Source organism: Lepisosteus oculatus, chromosome 25, assembly GCF_040954835.1.
Source record: "Lepisosteus oculatus isolate fLepOcu1 chromosome 25, fLepOcu1.hap2, whole genome shotgun sequence".
Classification (NCBI taxonomy): Eukaryota; Metazoa; Chordata; class Actinopteri; order Semionotiformes; family Lepisosteidae; genus Lepisosteus; species Lepisosteus oculatus.
The window spans coordinates 5,429,511-5,451,686 of record NC_090720.1 but is presented as its reverse complement, the minus strand read 5'-3'; the positions used below and the strand labels follow the sequence as shown (position 1 = coordinate 5,451,686).

General features: G+C 41.2%; 1 protein-coding gene across 3 annotated transcripts in view; it reads right to left on the bottom strand.

The window, feature by feature from the left end:
• espn (espin) overlaps window positions 1-15,872 on the bottom strand; it is a 62,587-nt gene extending 46,715 nt beyond the window's left edge. For 2 of the 3 annotated variants that reach the window (XM_015337278.2, XM_015337279.2), the window contains exons 1-3: window positions 15,599-15,872; window positions 14,829-15,162; window positions 9,256-9,449 (exon numbers count right to left, since the gene is read on the bottom strand). In XM_015337278.2, the coding sequence (XP_015192764.1) occupies window positions 9,256-9,449; window positions 14,829-15,122 (488 nt within the window). In that variant the 5' untranslated portion in view covers window positions 15,123-15,162; window positions 15,599-15,872. The remainder of the gene's footprint in view (window positions 1-9,255; window positions 9,450-14,828; window positions 15,163-15,598) is intronic. The other variant, XM_015337280.2, reaches the window with a different exon arrangement.
• Window positions 15,873-22,176: the final 6,304 nt, after the last annotated feature.

Here is a 22,176-nt window from a genome sequence, read left to right as displayed (position 1 = left end):
ACCCTCCCTCCCAGATGCTGCAGTCACAGTGGGAGGTCAGGGAGTAATCTTATAAGGCTCAGCTTTATTTGGACACTGACTGTCAAGTTAGCAATGTCTCAGATAAGGAGATTCAGATTCCAGGCTCCAGAGGTGGACCCCCTGCTGGTGGCTTAGGAGTACCAGTGACACGCGAGAGAGGAAAAAGGAAATAACCAATCACTGGACTATTTTTATTAACCTAGAAAAGATCCTCACTTTCACACCAGGCTAATGAGGTCAAGCCTTTGCATTTCAGCTTGATCCTGTTAATGCCTTCAACAATGCATGTTTGGGTATTAAAGAAATCCTTAGTACAAATGTTTAAAGTATGAACATTGCACTTAGATGACATTAAACAGAATCCCTTTTATGAACAAAATTTTAAAAATATGTATTTAAAATAATTATCACTTATGCTCACAGGATAGGCTCCAGCACCCCCCTGCGACCTAGCATAGGATATATGGTTGGATGAATTATCACTTAAGAAAAAGAGTCCTGAACATAAAAGTCTTCTCATGGTGAACAGAAACCTGTCAGGTACTGGACATGCTTTTCCCACATAATGATTTGCATCTATGTGAGTGTAGTGGGGTTTATCAGTGTTCATTATTAAGTTTGTAAAGGTTTCAGTTCTGAAACTCACACCTCTTCTGTATAGCAGAGTAATAGAGTGTATACAGTAAGTCTGAGTGTTTTGCGTCTTGTCTGTAGACGCAAATACGTTTGCAAATTCCTTGTCTTTTATGTCACGTCACATTTATTTCGGAACCACCAAACAAAACCTTGACAGAAAACTAAAGAAACTGCAAGATGTACTAGTGATCTGTGTGGGTCTGTTTTATTATTTCACCTTTACAATTTTCTTGTTTCTAGTTCCAGGAACTAGTGCTGAGCTACTATTGCTATAAGTAGAGTGGTGGTGGAGTGGTGGCTCTGTGGCTCAGGATCTGCGCCTGTGGCTGGAAGGTTGCCGGTTCGTATCCTGTGGCTGGCAGAGGAATCCTATTCTGTTGGGCCCCTGAGCAACGCCCTTAACCCCAGCTGCTCCAGGGGTGCTGGAGTTTATAGGGTTCACAGTGATGGGGCTCTGGGTTGAATTCCTGACCCAGGGTACTGGCTGCGTGTTTTGTATGTTCTCCATGTGGGTTTCCTCTCGGTGCTCTGGTTTCCTCCCACAGTCCAGAGACACGCTACTTGGGAAACTGGCCCTGGTGTGCGTGTCTGTGTGTTTGCCCTGTAATGGACTGGCATCCTGTCCAGGGTGTACCCTGTGTGCCCATGCCTGCCTGGATACTCTGATCCCCCATGACTGTGAATTAGAAGAAATGGTTAGAAAATGGATGAAATGGTTAGAAAATGGATGAATGATCTCTTTACAGAGTTGAATATACCAAAGTAAACTGATTAGAACACTAGGGGACAGTGTACTCCCAGAGTTATTAAATGCAATTACTTAAATACATTTTCTTTCACGAGACAATCCTTTCCTGGGAGAACTGAGGACAGGCATTCTAAAAGATGTAAAAATACTAAGATGATTGATGAGTAGGAACTTCTTGAAGGTGAAAGCAAGCTCAAGAGACCTGCTGAAAGCTTATGTATCCCAGAGCACAACAGCACTGCCTTGCCACACTATTGGAATGGCACACATGCCACTTCCTGTAGATCTTTATGCAGTCTTGTCTGATGATTCGCCGTGTTCAAAACAGGCTGCTCTTTTTTGGTGAATGTAGGACTCTGGAAAACCAGGTTAAAGCAAAAGGGAGTCACACAATTCTTGCAGACAACATCCGTTTCGTCCCTGCCTACAGGCGTGCTCATGAAAGCCATTGCTTCTAACAGCAGGACGGACGGAAAGGAAACGTTCCTAATAAAAACAGCCAGGTGTTTAATATTTCAGCCAGGAAGGGCACTTAATCCGCAGCTCTGTCATCAGGAAGTGGGCAGACGTCTGAATGATTCATGAGGGTAACTGAGCCAGGCAGGTACTAGGCTGCACACACTGAGGACAGAGGCCCAGGATTCAGGCACAGACACAGACACTAGGGCCAAGGCACTCCAGGAAACAAGCTGGCATCTACTTTTATTTGTTTCCAGGAGCAGAACCACCAAGAGGATGAAACACAGACCTGTAGCACTGCTGCCACTCCTGGTGTGAGAAGATGTCTTTTGCAGCAAGCAAAAGCAAAATGCCTTTTAAGAACCTCAAAGATGCACATTCCTTCATTATTCCTTACTGCGCAATCATTGATTAAATTGCTGCTGGCATTGGGTTCCACACTTCCCAAGAGACTAAATGGAGCATCTTATGAAGTGATATTTTCAGCAACAGTTCTGTGCAAGAAACGGTGAACTTTCTATCTTTCTTACGGGGGTGTAATTAAAAGGAAGCACATTTTATCTTATCTTAACTATCAGGAATGTTTTTTTAGATGCATATCTTATTAAATTTGAGTCAGATAAAAGAATTAGGCCTCATTGTCTTTTTCCTGTTTGAATAATTAAGTAACTAGGCTAAATAAAAAGATTAACCTACACGGCTATTTAGATGACTTTAGTACAAATGGATGCAGAATCATCTGTGAGCTCCAGTAACCTTTAACTACTGGGGACAGTAAAAATATAGCGTAACAAACAAACTTCACAGTAATTTCAAATGCAGAAGGTCATCAGATGGAAATTGACTGCAGGGAAATAGACTACTGTGGATGACCATTTCAATATTTGGAGGGGGTTCAAACAGCTTAATATTGGCTTTTGTCTCACTGTTCAGGCAAAGACAAATGAATAGGCTTCCCAACACTTTGGAAAAGCTGCTTTTGAAATTAACCAAAATGGTTAACATTGAACAGAGTCCACCAAAGCAAGGACAACTGTCAGCCTTGTTGAGGGACACTACTGTATGATGTCAATTTCAGTCAAACCTTGGACAACAGTAAAAAGGTGAATTACAGGTCAGATTCAGCTGTTCTCCAATTCGTACTGGTTAGATGCACTGCAGCACATGATCTCAATCATATTGTCTTTGCAAGACATCCAATAAACACCTAAAAGCATGTTTTTACATGACAAAAATCGTATTTATTTAAATATACTAGATGGTCTGAGAACTAAAATGAAGGAAACACATTATCTAACATATGCTAATGAAAACATTTATAAAATATTTTTATTTTAGGGCTTTTATTATTAGAAAGCTACAAATCAGATAGCAAAGCTAATTCAGATACAGTCTAGCTTCTGATTCATGAGTACATGTAAACATAAAAAAGTATTTTTAGAACTGATTTTTGCTTACAATCAGCTGACAGTGCTCTGTGCTTTCGGGTGCATGTAGTGTCTCAGTTTGTAATGTTTTTTTTTTTCTCTGAGCTGGTTTATTTTTAGATCTACAATTTTGGGTACCTGTAGGATTTTTGGAAATACCCGTTTTGGGGAGAAACCAGATTCACTCAGTATGAAGCAGTGTTAATGTAATAGTGCTGGCTGAGAGCTCCGTTTTGATTTCTAAAAATGCAAGCCTGCAGCTCCCATCAGGACTCCTCTTCTGCTGCACCTGAGTTCACTTACTGAATCGCAGGATGCCTCTGGCGGCCTGCTTTTGCTGAGCACCACCAGTTAAACAAGCCACAAGGTTCAGTAAAAAGGTGTGGGAGGTGGGGGGGGGGGATATGTTAGCCTCCTTGCTAACAGCCCTTATGGAAAATTTTCATCTGGACCCTATCATGCTTATTGTACCCACCAGTGTTAGAGGAGAGGTCTGCAACAAGTTCAGATGTTTATGGCTGTCCAAGCCTGAACTTCCCCTTACCCTGCTGTGTAATTATATCCCCTGGTAAAGCTTTTAAGCTGCACTAATTGATTGCATAACTCCTTCCTTCATAGAACAAAAGACATAAAATTCACTTTTATCTCACAGACAGCCCTAATGAAAATCAATGAATTTGCATTCTATGGTTGTTATCTGAAGAACCACAATCTGACCTCTTTAAGGAAATAATGTGTGCATCTGCACAATCTTTTCAGTCACCTTTACATAAATCTCACACTAATTGCGGAGCGGTAAATCTTTTTTTCTTCTTCAGAAAAGACATTCACCCCATGTACAACCTGATAACTCTGTATTCAGAATGCTCCAGTGATATAAAGCATCTTAATGGAGGAGAAAAGAGTAAATCATGTCATCAGCATTCCTTGTAGTGTCGCATTAATGGCCACTTAGAATTCACTGGGAAAAAGTCTAATCTTGCTGGGAACCTCATTGTGAACAGGCAGCAAATTTGCCACCTTACAAACAGTACAATCACATAATCCCATTTATCTTTCCAAGAAAACAAGATTATATAATAATAGAAAATTCTTGTTAAAAATGGAAAACATATTTGCAGAACATACCATAAAACACTACTCTAAATTGGTAATGGTCACTTATCTCGCACAAGTGTTTGATTAATCTTTAATCTATCTGACAAACTCCATAATATTATTTACCTAAAGCCACGATAATTCTAGCAAATGCATAAAGGTCCCTTTGTAGCTTCTTTAAAATTCGAACTCTGTTTTTATAAGATGGAGATGAGATACAATAAATGCCCTGCAGGACCTGGACCTGCAGAAGTTGCACAGATTTTCTAAAAACAGATGCATTAAAACTGCCCCTTTGTCATAAGATACATATCAAGTGATTACCTGACTAAAATCATGAAACTGCCAACAACTGTTTCATCAGAAATAAAAAAAACTATTCACTGGTCATTTGATCATTTGGAGAGCTCATAAAGTACTCATAAACACACTTTCCTGTAACCAGTGTAGCTACAGGTTTTAAGTGCTATGAACCTTTTAACTTTTTATTCTATATACTTCTAAGCACGATTACATTGAGGAAAAAAGACTATACTGGCATACAGGGAATAACAGATGCCTGACTCACAGGGATAATTATTTTCTGCTACAATGATTACTTGCTGAGGTCTGCAGTAAAAGCTTGAGTAAAGAACAGAATTTTTGCATGCTCTTGCCTAGAGAAAACTAGCAACTACTAAATAAAAAGCACAACCAGGAGTCTGAAAAGCAAACTGATGCACTTAGAGTGAAGATGAAACAAACTCTGTAGAAGAAACCTCTTAAGGCTGCCTTAATCACACAGTCAAAATTAAGAAGACAGGTGGTGAAAAACTTAGAAAGTGTTGTGCCATGAGGATACAAGTTAGTGTCACATAAATGTACCTGTTCTTTTAAAGTTATACTTTAGTGCCTTTTTTCTCCTCTTTAAATGTTTTAGTGCTTGTCACCTATTAAGCTATATATTTGTGTGGTGTACTGGGCTTCTCAAGAGGTCTGTTATCTTGGCTGTACCAGCATCTCCTAAGACAATACAGGGGAGTACTAGAGAGCTGCCCTTTATTCACCAGTCTTTGTTTTCCCTTATTAGTTTATGACTGGTTAGCTACATTTTGTAACCATGGCACCCGGGATAAACAATCCTGGTGGCTGAAAGGACCCTACAGTGCTGCCCCATCCCCTTGCCTGATTAAACTTTCAGCAGTTCTGCACCTCTGTGGAAACCACAGGGCTTTGCTGGCTTTGGAGCACTGCAAGTAAACTACAGGGTGCTATGGAACAAGTAATAGGTTTATTCCATGCTGAAAAAAAGTAGAAAGAGAACACAACGTTTCGGCCATGGAGCCTTCTTCAGGTGTGTGACACACCTTGACACACCTGAAGAAGGCTCCACGGCCGAAACGTTGTTTTCTTTCTTCTTTTTTTCCAGCACGGAATAAACCTATTACTTGTTCCTTTGCAGCCTACGCATGCTGACGCAGCTCCCCACCTGAACTACAGGGTGCTATACTGTATATCCTCTTCATTTCTGTAGGACATGCTCTGAAAAACACCTACTTTAAAAATTGGACAATTTAAAAAAATAATAGAGTCTAATTACATAGCAAGTTACTGACTAACATTTTTATCACACACCCAACTATCATCACCATATGATATACATTTAGACCTGTTGATAGCTCAGTTAAATGTTACTCTAGAAAAGCTCAATATTAGACTGGTTATAGAATGTATAAAGGACTGAGTTTTCATTAATTTGGAGCTTGCCAGGCATGATGAGTAAAACACTGTACATTCGCAGTTCTATGGAAGATACAGTTTAATGTGTAGTATCACTCACTCATGCGATCACTGGCGAGGATTTTAGGACTGATCAATTTGCTCGGCTTGAACAGTTTGCACAGGAAGTGACCTACATTCTCGTTTACAAGGTTCTCAATTAATTGTAACCCAATCACATCTCATTCTCCTACCACTAGTGCTCTCAGTTGAGATCTGTTGAGGGTGACTGTGTGGGATTGGACTGAGCTTATGCCAGTTACAGCAGTTTTTATTCAGATCTGGATTTTTAAATAGTCTCCTGACCAGGGAAAATGATAGAAGTCTTTCTCATTTCTTAGCCAACCACATTCCCCCTGCCTCTGGAAGAGCCTATTAATTCAGTTTGTGGTTAATAACATTTTGGTCAGCCAGTGCGTGTCTAAATCCCAGTATACAGTGAGTACATAAATGAAAATAAAATAAAATTCAGTCTTCCAAGTAGCAAATCCATGCAAAGGAATAATTCCTCATCCAGCCAAAGCAAAACACAGCCTAGTGATAGCCCTTGCCGACTGACAGGCTACAGTGTTGCTTGGCCTTGCAGGCTTGTGCTTCAGACAGTCTACTGAAAGAAGATGATAATTCCTTACAGGTATATAGCATGTTTCTGGATACTCCACTCAAAGCACTTTACAGGTAATGGGGTCTCCCATCCAACACCAATGTGCAGCATCCACCTGGATGATGTGACGGCAGCCATAGTGCAACAGAACGCTCACCACACATCAGCTCTCAGTGGGGAGGAGAGCAGAGTGATGAAGCCAGTTCATAGAGGGGGATTATTAGGATTTTTAATGACTATGGAGAGTCAGAAGACATATCATCTGAAAGACGGTGCCGTCTTTGCAGTAGAGTGTCCCCATCACTTTACTGGGGCATTAGGACCCACACAGACTGCAGGGTGAGCGCCCCCTACTGGTCCCACTAACACCACTTCCAGCAGCAACCTTAGCTTTCCCAGGAGATCTCACAACTGCTCAACTTCAGTGAGATGCCAGTTGCGACTTGCAGGGCGATATAGCCGCTGGCATAAGATGAACTAGCGGCATGACATGGGCTGACTCCTGGCCTCTGTTTTAGCAGCCAAGAAGTCAATCACTCTTCACAGAATCAGCACTATATATATATAAATTATATTTTAGAAAATGCTAATTTTCTAAATTGCGTTCATACTTTTATTATGTGCTTAAACTGATGTGCAATGGGCAGGATTGCAGGAAGCACTTAAGCACACAAGATCACTTTGTTGGAATTTGTCTTTTTGCATACCCCGACATGCTCTCCACGAGACACACATCCTTGGCCACAGAGCCACCACACCGCCCCCTTTCCTTCCATAAGATAGAAAAAAAGACAACGACTAAGACGACTTCAGACTCCGGCCAACATCCCACAGATGACGTTCGCGACCTATGGTAGCTAAAGAGCACTTTATAAAACCAATCTTGATTATGTTCAGTGAACCTTTTTATACCTACTGTTCCTGATAGTTTGTCTTGCCTCACATTGGTGATTAGACTTTTTCAATCATTGTATGACCACATGAGACTATGGAAAAAAACCAAGCACCTCTCACCCATCCCATAAATCTTTCTATCACCAGACACACTGGTTCATTTACATTATCATGATAAATGAACAAAGGCTGCTGTGTTATCGCCATACAACACAATCCCCCTGGACAGGGGGCAATTTGCAGCAGAAGTCCCATGAGGCAATAATTCTGTCAACTAGCAGACACAGGCTCTGCACTAACAATCCGGACACAGGCAGGAGGAAGAGAGGATTTCTCATATATGGCAACAGGTTAGTACAAATCTCCCCTATAGAGATTGCAGATGTAAATTTGAGTCTTCAATGGAGTTATGTTTGATGAAAAACAAGAGAAATTGTCTATGCCAGAAAAAATATTTTGTCAGACATTTTTCAACATTTTAAAAGCACGGGTTTTGAGAATAAAACCATTCATTATTTGTCTGGTTTTATCATATTTAACAGTATGTTAGAACTGCACGGGTGATATGAATTGTTACATGAAAAAAAAACATTTTGAAACCTGAAATAAAGTACTAAACAAAAGGGCTTGTGAGAGATGGGGGCTATTTTGTTTATTCTGCCATTGCTTGTGAAAGCAAAATAATTTTAACACAACTTTCCTTTACTCTTATTCTATACAGTCACTGTGAGATGGAATACAATGTGAATTGCCACATCTAACAAGAATAATTCATAGATCAGTCCTCAAGTACTTGCCAATAAGGATCTGTCTGTGGGCAGTTTTATTCGCAATGCTAGAAGGGGCTTTTTATGCATACCTGTGCTGAGGCTATCACTAACACAGGCTATCAAAAGCCAATAAGGAGAAAGGTGTTACCAGGAAGTGACAATAGGTATACAGAGGGCAGGTTTATCTGGCAAGCAATATAAAACAAAAAACTTGTAATGGGTAGAAAGCACCACGTTCTGCTTTAAAGTCTCACGTCAAATTAATATCTAAAAAACATTAGCAGCTGATAATAGCACCTGAAAGTCCACCCAGTCACCTATTAAGCCCTATCTCTTGATTAGAAATACAAGATAAGATACAGTATATGCATTGAACATGAAGCAGATTCAGAAAGACAATCTCATATACAAAATCAAACAAAAAATCTGTTCCAAATCAATTCCATTATTAAAATAACCATTAGAAATGAAAACATACATCTGGTTTACATGATATGAAGTATAAGATAAGCCAAAAATGTCCAACATGATTTTGTTTGGCCAATCCAAGAGATATGAAAGTGCGAATTAAAGAGATTTTCATTTCTGAAAGGCTGGGATGAATAAGGCTCAGGTAGATACAGATGCAGACTAAATCCTGCACCAACAGGTGAATGTTGTGCATCCAGCAGTTTACAGGCCAAAATTAGCTCGCAACGCATGGGCAGTTTTGCAAAACAAAGCACTTTTCCTAAGTGCCTTCAATGAACAAATGACTCGAACACTCAGCATAACCCTTCCAGGGACAGTAAAGACCTCCCCTCTGGAGGAGGCGGTCCTGTCCTGCTGTTCCACCCTTACCTTGGGCTGTCCCCCAGAAGCAGTCGGAGTGAGGGGAGATCGCCTTTGGCCGCTGCATAGTGGACGGGCAGGGCCCCTGTGTCCGTGGCCACAGTAGGGTCTCCTTCCCCGCTCTTAAGAAGCCAGTCTGTGATCTCATGGTGGCCAAATCGAGCTGCCAAGTGCAGGATAGTGGCCCCAGAGCTGTCACGATCCTGTCAGAGAAACACAACAGGTGGGTTTGTCAGCAAACAGCATGAGTTACTGTAGCGATGTAGCATTAGAGCACACAATGGAAATATGAACGAATGAGTACAGTTTAATCACTGTCCCTAAAGGCAGCTGCAGCTTTAAGAGAAGTGTAGAGAATTGAAATGAGAGTTCTCTAAAGGGTTCCCACTAGGGTTTATTACCGAGGTGTGTTTTAAGAGAAAGAATACATTTGTGCAAAGGGATTTGAGAAATAAGAGTCCTAAATCCCTTGACAAATACTGAATCAATGAAACTGATTATAAAGAGAGGGGATTCTCAGATACAAACAGTTAATGAGTGCTCATGTTTAAATTAGGTTTAAATACCTTCATTGAACTGTGCAGATGCATATATTATCTAGTACTGTTTAAACACAGGGTGGTTTGTCAAGATTAGACATTTATATGTCTAGGGCCTGAATCATTACAAAGACTTAATTACATTACAAATACAGTAGAAAATGCTAATGCAAAACTAGACTTATTTATGTCAAACAACTTTGATTTATTTCCCAGCTTACCAATATAATAGCCTTTTGTAGAAAAGTGTTTTTGCATGGAGTTTGTTCTTTTAAATCTTTACAGTGCTGCACTGGTTCCAGTCTAATCTGAGGGTAAAACTGTGAAATACTCTGCTGTCTTCCAGGCATGCATACGGTCCCATCATGGCACAAACCAGGTACATTATTGAAACTGTATTGCAGCTAGAAATGTGTACCAAAACTGTGGTAAAGACATAAAATAAGGCACAGAATGACAGACAAGTGCAGGAACATTACAGTACAAGGACATAAAAAACTGCCACAGGAGAATGCATCCTAATAAATACCATACACAAAGTTATTTTCAGATGGTGTGATGGCACAGTAGTTAGCATTGCTGCCTTACAGCGTTGGGGACCTGGGTTCAATTCCAGAGCTGGGGTGATATCTTTGTGCTTTTTTATGTAGTTTTTTTCCTCCAGGTTCTCCAGTTTCCTCCCACAATCCAAAAACATACTGGTAGGTTAATTGACTTCTGGAAAAACTGGCCCTGGTGTGAGATAAGCTGCATCTTGCTAATATAAAAGCCAAGAGCAGTCTAAGGCTCACATTGAATCACAAGCTAAGAGACCACAGTGTCCTCAAGTTATCTACCGAGAGTACATTTCCAATGCACAGCACAGCCCAAAATGACCCAGCCTGGCAGCTGTCCCTGGCATAGACTCAACCCTGAGTGGCACCCAGGTAAGTGTTCACAAATACCTACTGAGAAGGGTCTGAAAGCACAGAGAGGAAGCTCACATTGCAATAAAAGGAACTGTGATGCTCTGGAATCAGTTCAAAGGAGGCTGACAAGGTTAATTACCAGCCTTAACAGAACTCAATCTCTTTAGCCTTAAATAGAGATGACTAAGAGGGGAAGAGAGAACTTTTATATTCAAATCCAGAAAAGCATTCACATTCGTGAAGCAAGTCAATGCTGGGGACTGCATTGTGATGAGCTAGGAATCAAGAACCTAAGGTGAAACAAGTGAAAACGAAAAAGAGGGATAGTTAGGACTGAAAAAAACAAGAGGCATTTGTTAGGAAAAGGGTCATGGGAGTTTGGAAGAAGCTAACCCAACACATTGTTGAAGCAGATTCTATGGCATCCTGTAAGAAAAGCCAGGATGAGATCCCCAGATCAATAAGATACTAGCCTGTGAACATAAACCTACTTTATGTTCCCTTATTGTCACACACCATCTGCCGAGAGGCTGGTCACAATGAAAGCCCAGGGTAATGTTGCTTCATGTCTCACATGAATGTGAAACACTGGCAAATGCATCCCAACATTTAATGGGTCAAGATTTTTTAACAAATTACTTTTTTTAATACTGATTTTTATGATGGATTAAAAACTTTCACATCAGCGACCCATCTATGGCGATAATACATTTCCTTAGGTCTTCATCTCCTGACAGAGATGAAAGTTGTGCAGCCAATCCGATGAGCACTCTAAATGGACCTCATAAAACATACATATGAAAACATCCTACATTATTAATAGTCTAAGGTCTAATAGTTACAACCAGGTTTTGTTCAACATTCTGCAGGTGTGGTTTGCTCAAATGAAACATCAGTACAGCTGACTAATAATTAAATTAATAAAACTGTTAAAATCATTGACACTGCACGGTATTTAGAGAACCAAAGTTCTTAGCAAAGACAGAAAAAAACAAATTCAATATCTTTCAGTAATCTGGCAATTTTATCTAGAAATGTCACTGACATAATTGGACAGTTTAAAACAAACTCATCTCTTAGCATACTATTTGCATAGTGTAGTATTATGAAAGTGTTCATATACCGTATATATTGGCACCCCCAAATCTATAACAATTCTAATTCAGTAACTGAATAGAAAGGATTATGGATGTGCATAAGCTGTTTCTTTCTTTTTTGTTTTTTTTTTAATATTCAGATGTTTTCTCCAAGGCATCCTGTGTTTTCTTGCAGTGACAAGGAAAAAAGTTACTTGAAAGGCAGAGTTTAACAGTAAAAATCTATATGGTAGTTTAACTATCAATGTAAGTCATGATGATAAAAGGTTCCAAATGTGTGGCAAGGTGGTGTAGCAGTAAACCTCACTGCCTCACAGTTCTTAGGTCATGGCTTTAAATTGTGCCCCAAGTTGCCTTCTGTGCAAAGTTTCATGATCTCCCTGTGTCTGTGTGGGTTTTCTCCAGGTGTCTGGCTTTCCCTCTACCTCCAAAAAATATGCTGGTTGGGTTAATGTGTACGTGGGTGCTTATCTGGATGTACAGTAAATACAGTATGTGTGTGCGCCCTACTATGAGTAAATAACACACTGGAAACCTTACCGGGCTTTCTGATAATGCATAGTTGAGAACTGCATTTTTTAATGTTTAACAACTTTTTTGCTGATCTTACAAATCATGAGTCTAACAATGGCTCATAAAAAACTCAATGGAAGAAATGATTGTTCAGCTACAGAGAAAGATAACGCCCGCTTAAGTGAAGGCGTTTTCACACAAAAAGATCCAAGTGCTGACAGACTTTGCTGTGGGTGTTCAGACATCAAGCACATACGTTTCCCTACAGCCAACTTGTATCTTTGTTCTTGCTCTGCTCTTATGTCTTCCTAATCTCCTTTCTCCCAGGCTATATATAGAGTTCTTTCTAAATCCCCTGTAATGCATTAAACTCCTTTGAATTATAGGGCACAGTGGCTTTTTCAGTTCTGGCTGTGCCAAACTACTACCCCACATTTTTGTTTGCTGGGTTTATTACCCATGACATACTTTTACAAGTCTTCAAATATTCACTGGAGTTTATCTGGTTGAAACTCTTCCCATCACTGTGTAAGAGCAAGATGTTGCACTTTTAGGGAGAGATCAGAGGCTAACAAATGCCAGTCAAGGGAAGGTGTGACTTCTGTGAATAATCAGCATCAATACTACATACAGAAAGTGACAGATTCAGTAGCTAACAAGAAGGCATAAAAACTACCATGCCGCTACCATGAAAACTTTTCACATGTTTATTTCAAATAGATATGGTTGGTTCTAAAGTGCATAATGTTTTTTTTGTAATGCTGAAATCATTATTTGTGTTGGAATACTTTTGAGGTTAACCGCATGGTTTAATGGAACTCCATATCGCCAATATTAATTCCCCTTTCCTTTTCAAAAATCAGTCCAAAGTTTGACGGGGCTCACTCATAACATTTTGCACGCACTGCTGCAGCAGATAACCGCCCTGCAGAATACAGTGAGCGGAAGGATAGTGTGTAGCTTTCAGGCTCTGCGATTGTCTGCACTTTGGTGTTATGGTGCAACACAACTCTCATCTTCCTGTAGAGCTCTGGATGGCGCATTGAGGATGAAGGGATTCACAGCCAGCACTAAGAGTGCTTAGGGGACACAACAGGAGTCACGCTACATGTTATGGCTGTGAACAGGCCTTCAAAAGTGAGTTGTCGGAATCCTAGTGATTCATTCTTTGCCTTTCCTTCAAAACCATGTATGATTTGTCACTCGGCATTACCCTAGAAGCACGTCTGCAACAGCTTCTATCTTCATTCCTTTCCCTTCCTCCCCAGAACAGATACTGTACATGATTATCCATTAATGCTTGTCATTTAACTGTGAGACATTTCCTTTTTAACTCCTTGTCGCCGCAGTGCAAATACTTTCATATAGTTTCGATGGGGCTGCAGGATGCCTCTTCAAGCCTGAAGCTGAAAGACTTTTAACAGCTTAAACAGGCTGTGCAGTTGCAGGATCTGAAACACTTCTTTAAGGACCAAAACGCCGCTGAACACACAAGACTGGAGACGGCTTGCCAGTGCCAGGTGGCATCTTGAATATTTTTCGATCAGGCTGGCCTTGGACAGAGGCAAACTATGTTTCAAGGTAGGACCAGGAAGAGCTCAAGTTGGCACATGCATGAGAAGGGGATTACAGAGCAAGGGTAGTAAAGAGGAGACATTAACCCATAGGGGAAAGCACGATTTGACCAAGGATGAAACTGATTGGATAAACATTAGATAACAAAACCTTCACAGGCACAGAGACTCCAGTCATGTAAACCTGCCAGCACTGTCATGGACAAACTGAGCTATAATCAGTAGGGGAACGCACATTTTCCTTGAGATCGTTACACCCAGGTTGTGCAAAGGCTTCCTTCCTCACAAGGAAACCTTTTGATTACTTCACATAAAATTGATTCACCTTCTTTGAACACTAAAAACAACAGTCCAAATGAGCAAGACAAAAATAATGCATACAAAGACTATTCTGTATCATGATATCTAGATAAACAATTAACTGAAACACTTAACAGATTAACACTCACAGTCATGCATGTCATTCGTGCTAAAGGAAAGCTTTGCTTCCTTTGATACATTTAAGTAATCAGTTACAGAATATCACCCACCCAGCAACATTGGAAATAATAGGTGTGCTTTGGCTCTTGTTTATTGGCACTTGACAATACTTTTATTCTGCAAATGAAAAAGGTTTTTCCGTGTGAGGAGAAAAAAAAGTTTTGACACGATTTGCACAGCACTTTCTGCACACTTTCCAGTGTGCAGAAAGTGTTTTGACACGATTTGCACAGCACTTTAAACTGAAAATAAAATTTCAGTTTAAAAATGCATTCTCACTTGGGATAACTAGCTATTATTGTAACATGCCTGGCTCGTATTCGAGGTTAAAGTTAAAATGCACCCTGCTGAACCAACTCTTGTAAAAACGCCGATACACCTCTTCTGCAGCCCATTTAACACAACTCCGATTTGCTGCGAGACTCCAAACGGGTTACCTGCTGTGCAACATGAAAAATGATTTTTACTTACGTCTGCCCGACAGCCTCCTTGCGTGATGAGCCACTGCAGGCAGGTCAGGTTGCCCGTGGCGGCGGCATCGTGGGCAGGGGTCGCGCAGTTCCTGGCGAGGCCGTTCCCCGGGAGCCCCGCTTCGTCCACCAGGTACCGCAGGCAGGTGAGCTTACCTGCCCGGGCGGCGTGGTGGACGGCAGAGGCGCCCAGCGCGTCTTTGACACCCGCATGTAACAGCTTCTCGGCGAAGAGCGCCTTGAGAGTCTGTACATCCCCTTGCCTGGCGGCCAGGAGAGCCGTCTCCACTGCCATTCAAACCGCTCGTCACTACGTCTCAGATGTGTTTATTGTACTGCAGCATCAATGAACAGGCTGTTATTATTATTTTTTTTACTTAAAAATATATATTGCACTATAAAGAACTGGGGTATCCCTTACTAAAAGTGTTTTCACATGCATTTGTGTCGCTTCATTTCGGTTTTAAATCGAAAGACTAGCCGCCGTCATTGTCGTTTCCTCTGTATTGACTACTGAAAATTGCGAGACTGGAGGAGTTACAACACTAGCTCTATCACTTACACGAGAGCTGGGGTATTAATGTATTTTAAATGTTTGACACGTGATGCACCGTAAATATAGTGTACAGTGCAGCGCACTCTCAATACATCCTCTCGTCGAAGGCGACATTTAATACAAAACTACAAAACGTGTTCCAAGTATAATCATGAATGTCTGAATTCAACACGGACTCTACAAGACTAAATGAAAAGAAAGCAGCTTGCGTGTACCTCCTGCGTCCCTCAGTCCTGCACAGCGTCCTTCCTAGAAAGACCACAAAGTTTCCATCGCCTCGGCTCCCTGCTCTCCTCTCCTCACACACAGCATTTCGCCCGACAAGGAGGAGACAGCGCCCGTGAAACCGGTCTCCTTCGCTAACTCGTATCTTACATTTCTCGTTCAAAATAAGCGGTGTGTTCTGTTTATTTCTGTCTTCTTTCCTTCTACAACGGCCACATTAATCCCTCCCTTCTGTTCTGTTCCACCCCGGCTGTTACAGCTAGCTAAATGGGCTCAGCCACTTGTTGAATAATCCATGAGGGGAGGTTCGCTTGTCAACACTTCGGTCATTTTGGAAGCGACCCAAATCTTAAAGGGGCAGCAGCAAACCTGGAAACAGCGCAGTCCCCGCTCTTCGTCAGTGCCTTTCTATTCTCTTACCTTTATAGGTGAATTTGACATGTTTTTGTTATTAAAATACTGCGAGTAATACTGTATGAACCGTGGTGCCCGTTACAGAAGATGACATTTTATTAAACAACAGCAACAACAACAAAAAAACAAACTAAATATCTACCTCTTTCCCCAACTTTGTGTCACAGCCACCTAAATCAATCATAATTTTCTCCTTTTCATAAAAAAAGACCGCATCTCAGATTGGATACAGAAATAATGAGCGCTGAATGTGATGCTGAAGGGACTGGTGAAGAAAACGCGCATTATATTAAAAAAAAGCTTATAAGGGTCCCCTATTTCAACCTCTGTGGCTCAGCTGGCTTTGTAGCAGGTGATGAGTGAAAGGAGAAGGTCGCTCAGATTCGCGATCATTTCGGGTACCCCAAGCTAAAGAACACATTGGGGGTCTGTAGGGGTGGGAGATGCTGTACAGCGCCCATCTAACGTTTTCTGAAAAAAACGACTAATAAGAAAGGGGTAAAGATTTTTCAACAGCAGTCTTTTTTGTGCAAGAACACAGAACCCTATCAGGAATTGCGCTGAATTGCGCTTAATTTAAACTTAATTTAAACAGCTTTCCACATAAACCTCTGCCCATTTAGCTACTGTATATCCCATTGACAGATTGCCTGATATCTGGAAAGAAAGTTACAAAGGCTCGCCCTCTTCGTAGATGCACTGAGGCATTCTGAGGCCAGAAATGATTTTATAGGTATGACCTCATCATCTCTTTACTAACAGGCGGATGTCCTTCTTCCTGAGCACCTTGCTCCGCAGGTCTTTTCTTGCAGCAGTTTTCATACGCTGATATAATGGCGGTAGAAAAAGCACCCAGCGTGGCCCCAACAGCCATCCACAAGGAGTATCCATATTCAAAACTGGGAAACCCCGGAATTTTTAGAGATACCTGCTGGTAACAATGAAGACAGTGTTAATGGAAGCTTCCTTGAAACCACAACACAGCGCATACTGTATGAGCACTAAAAAGAATCAAATTTCTCTCTTTACAGTAACTGGGGGAATATTTTCCACAAAATCAATTTATTATGGAGCTTTCCCATAGGAGAAAAAAGGATCTCCTAAAAAGTGTGATCAACCTGTAGCATTTCTGACTGAATTAGAAAAAAAAACTTACCTCAAATTGATGCATATAGTAAACGTGCACACAGTATCTAACAATCCCACCACAGGAAGACAGACCTGAAATAAAGGCACTAATCACAAGCAGCAATTTACCATGCATGACACATCTGATACATTTTTAACAGTGCTCTTCCCAGGAGTTTTATTCCTGGGTGTAAATTAAACACTATACAAAAAACACAACATCAGTAAAGATGTTCACTACACTCACTTGCTGTTCAACTGCACGTTAGGCTCTGACTAGATCAAACGTTTGACACTTGCCCACTAATTTTTACTTTTGTACCCAGAACAGGTGGCAGGTTTCCATGGGGTAGGAAGTAAAGGCCTCAGTCAAGCAAAAAGCACCCATCAAGTATTGGGCATGAAGTGTACTAAAGGCAAGTTTGATCATATTTTGATTTTATCCAGGCCTACTAGAATGAATAGGGAGATGGAATTTGCTTACTGATGGGCTTGTGATCACATTACCTTATCGAATAACTCCACTCATGTGTATGGAAAAGTAAGAGTGGCAGATGCAGACATAGCACAAGTCTTCTACTGGGGAAGTAATGGACCAGTGGGGATTAGAAGGCGAAATGAGATTGTTCTGGGAAGCACTTGGGGATCTTGCCTTGTAGGGTAAGAGCCCCCAAACGTTATTCCCTAGTCAGGTGCTTGGAAATCAAATGGCAACTCACCTACAAAGAAGTAGAGTCCTGCAGACACTCTTTGTAGCTGTCTTCTAACTGTGGGATCTCTATAGAAATGAAAATGTTTGAAACCAAGAAGGAAGAGCAAAAATGCTGCAGTGCTCATTATGCTGGAGATGATGATGAGAGTTCGGGTGAGAACTAAAGTTGCTGTAAAAAACACAGAATGGACTAATTAATCTTTGCAGTAACCAGCACAGCAGGCTTTGAACACTATCAGACGTCTTCATGGTTCAAAGCTGGTACTGTAGCTAAGTGAATTTCCTGTACTCACAATACTGTACTACCAAGCCGCTGCACCGCAGAAGCATTGATTTTTTTAATAAGTATTTTTGTCTTTTAATGCTACTTTCAATCTTGAAAAGTTAAAAACGTTAACTTAACCTTGCTATATAATTATAATAATAATTGCTTACACTTATATAGTGCTTTTCTGGACACTCCACTCAAAGCACATTACAGGTAATGAGGACTCCCCTCCACCACCACCAATGTGTAGCATCCACCTGGATGATGCGACGGCAGCCATAGTGCGCCAGAACGCTCACCACACATCAGCTATCAGTGGGGAGGAGAGCAGAGTAATGAAGACAATTCATAGAGGGGGATTGTTAGGAGGCCATGATTGATAAAGGCCAATGGGAAATTTGCTGTGCAACTCACTAAAGCATTAGATCGATTCAGATTTTGATATGAAGTTCTCTGTTTTTTTATGCTTTGCATATAATTCTATGTCATTGAACTACGTAATGAAAATTTTAGTGAAATGATCATTCTGTCTAAAAACACTTTGTTGTGTTAAAACTCTCTATTGGAAATATCTTCTTCTCGTTTCTTTTAGAAGAGAAGGCTTGTTTAGGACTGAGGGAGTCGTGAGGGGGTTTACCTGGGTGAGGGTTCAGATAGGAACTGAAGACATCACAGGTCCATATTTTGACAAAGCTGTCCCAGACACACTCTCGCCAAAGACCCCTGCAGCGAGTACTGAGAATAACGGACCCTTTGCTGTTGATCTGGAAAGAACACACACAACATCCATAGACTCCTAGACTAGGTCACGTAGTCCTCAGAGGCAATCCTGTGCTCACCCAGGATTTTTTATATGAGGTTATAAGGTTTTTAGAGCATTAATAATAATAATAATAATAATTGCTTACAGTTATAGAGCGCTTTTCTGGACACTCCACTCAAAGCCCTTTACAAGTAATGACTCCTCTCCACCCCCACCAATGTGCAGCCCCCACCTGGATGATGCGACAGCAGCCATAGTGCGCCAGTATGCTCACTAGACCCCAGACACCAGCTATCGGTATGAAAGAGAACAGGGCAAAGAAGCCAGTTGACAGATGGTGGATGATTAGGAGGCTATGATTGGTAAGGGCCAATGGGAAGTTTGGACAGGACTCCAGGGTTACACTCCTACTCTTTTTTTGAGAAATACCCTGGGATTTTTAATGACCACAGTGAGTCGGGACCTCAGTTTTATTTCTTATCCAAAGGATGGCACCTTTTTACAGTACAGTGTCCCCAGCACTATACTGGGGCATTAGGAGCCACACAGACTACAGGGTGAGCGCCCCCTACTGGTCCCACTAACACCTCTTCCAGCGGCAACCTTAGCTTTCCTGGGAGATCTCCCATCCAGGTACTGACCAGACTCACACCTGCTGAGCTTCAGCGAGCTGCCAGTTGCAAATTGCAGGGTGATATAGCTGCTGATGCATAATATTGATACAAGAAAGTTCAAGAGACGAATAAATTCAATCTTAACGGGGTTCACAAACGAGGACAGCAATGTCCCTGAGGTTTCCATAGTGGGGTTAATAAAAGTTTTTCCTGTCTCACCTTGGAATGAGCCCTTCATCCCTTGTTAATTGCGAGCCTGTATTGAATAGCTTATGCAACGCCCTGTCTCTTAACAGCTTGTGGCATAATGCGCAGCAAGCTACAGTATAAAACAGTTTGGTGCAAAAGAAGCACACCCTTTAAATGTATTCAACAAATAACAGCTGCAATTATTCAAATAAAATCCATAACTAAATGTGGCATAAAATGCACAAATCACAAAACAAGCCAGATAACTCCATAACATTTTAAAATAGTATGTTAAATAATACCATCACTTGACTGCGATCAGCGGTCAATTTGAAGCAATTCTTCCGCACGGTCTAGTAGTCGATTTGCGGCGCGTTGGCAAACGAAAATGAAAATGAAGATTTCATGCTTTCACACTCACCTGCCAGCAGTCCGTGAACAGGGAAGCAATAGTGCCACCAACCGCAAAGGCGCCACATAGAACAGAAACTAGATTCAACACACTGGCCATTGCTGTGCAGGGGCGACTGGAACCGCGTTACACCGGGCAGGATCTACATCGGCAGCACCTTGTCCGCCTGTCTATATAGAATATTTAAGATGCACCAGTCTCCTAAGAAAGCAAAGTGATTTAAGCCGCCTGTGACCTGACTGACACTTGACATTCTCTTCACAGCAGGATTGTTTCCAGTACAGTTCTTTATCGAAAGGCAAAAGCAGAGATTTGCTTTTCAAAACGAAGCGTGAATACAGTTCACGGGTTTTTTTTTTATTTTCTCGCGGAGCAGCGGGCGAAGTTAAAAACATATTTATTTAAAACCATTTAAAGAAAGGGAATGCAATTTCATGAAACGTTTATATTAGAAACGTGCTCCTTAACAGATTAGTGTTTTGCGAAATGTCAGCCTGAACGAATTGAGGATATTGAAGCCGGACTGCTGTGCGAAACAGGCTCGCCTTCGGCTGTAAAGCAACATAAGATTAGAATCGTGGGTGTGTAATAAGAGTATAACTGCAAATAGCCTGCATTTCTACTAAAATGCAATGTCAAATATTCCTAGTATATTTCTCCTATGAAAGTGGGTACTATCATTCAGTTTTATTTAATTTTGTCAGCTCGTAATCGTGTTAAGCGTTATATCAAAGACTTTACCTCTTACTAAAATAACCTGTAAAATACCTATAGTTTTCTAAGGAAATCAAAGCCATTGTACAATTCTACAGTATAGCCACTTTTAGTTTTCCCATTATGTATAATCTTTATAAAAAGTTACACCAACGCACAAAACTGCATTGAGGTTCGTGAGAACAAGTTTCAAAATTCGTTCACATTATTAAATCATGACCGTTAAAACTTATATAATATTTTGAACACCCAGGCGTAGACGCGGGGACAATTTCAAATAATCGGAGGAAAGCAAATAAAAAAATATTCAGGTGTGACGCAGATTCTCATTAGAGTGTTAATTCAATGTAAAACGATCGATGAAAAATAGGTCAGATGAAAAAAGATTTTCGCGGGGCATTAAATGCGCCTAAAGACGATGTCGTATTTGATCACTCCACTCTAGTCGTGTTGTTTCGTGGTACACCATGACACCGGCAGGTGGCGGACAAAGACAAACGAGTCGCAGGAATATCTCACGCGTGGTCTTATCGTTGTATGTGAAGTAGAAAATAACATCGTTTGCAGTGAAAAATCTCAATGTAATCTAGATCCTGGTCTTTCGGTTTTCTTTCGGTATCATTTTAGGTAATCGTAATTGTTAATCGTTCATTATTTTAATAATTATGAAACATCACCAGCACGCTCATTGACTGGACTGATTCAATACTGAATAGTATAAAAATAATAAATATGTAATAACTAAGGCCTACCTGGTGTTTATAATAAACTAAATTGTGTACCTCACCAAATGCCAACAAGACCATTTTAAACTTACGTTTTAGCTTTCAAGTGTAACCCTTATTCTGCTCCTTACTTTAATTGGAACATCAGCTTTGGAAGCGTCACCTTCAAAGGATGACTGTAAATGATAACACTGGTAAGACTATAACCAAAGTCAAAGTTTAATATTCGTTATGTACTCTGTACTACACCGATTACAGGTCTCGGTTCACTCTTTGGGGTGATTCTCCCGAGGCTGGTGGTGTTTTATTCGTGCTCTGTTCCCCACGGGCTGAGGGATACGGATCTTCATTAGCCCTCCCGTCGAGCATGTTGTCCGCTGGTCGTGTTCGGCACCGCCCGCGATCGCCTTATGACAACTCGACCCCTATTCTTCAGGGTTGATCAAAATCTATACAGAATCCCATTAAGGCGAGGCCGGGTCTGTTCAACACAGACGCGGAGATGAAGTGACTGCTGGTGCTCTTTCTGCTCGAGCGGGTTTTGACGGGGCCGCGGAGGAGAGAGGGAGGGGGGGGGGGGGGTGTCCCGCGACATCTGGGCTGGCTCGTGCCTGGCGCGTGCACGGTGT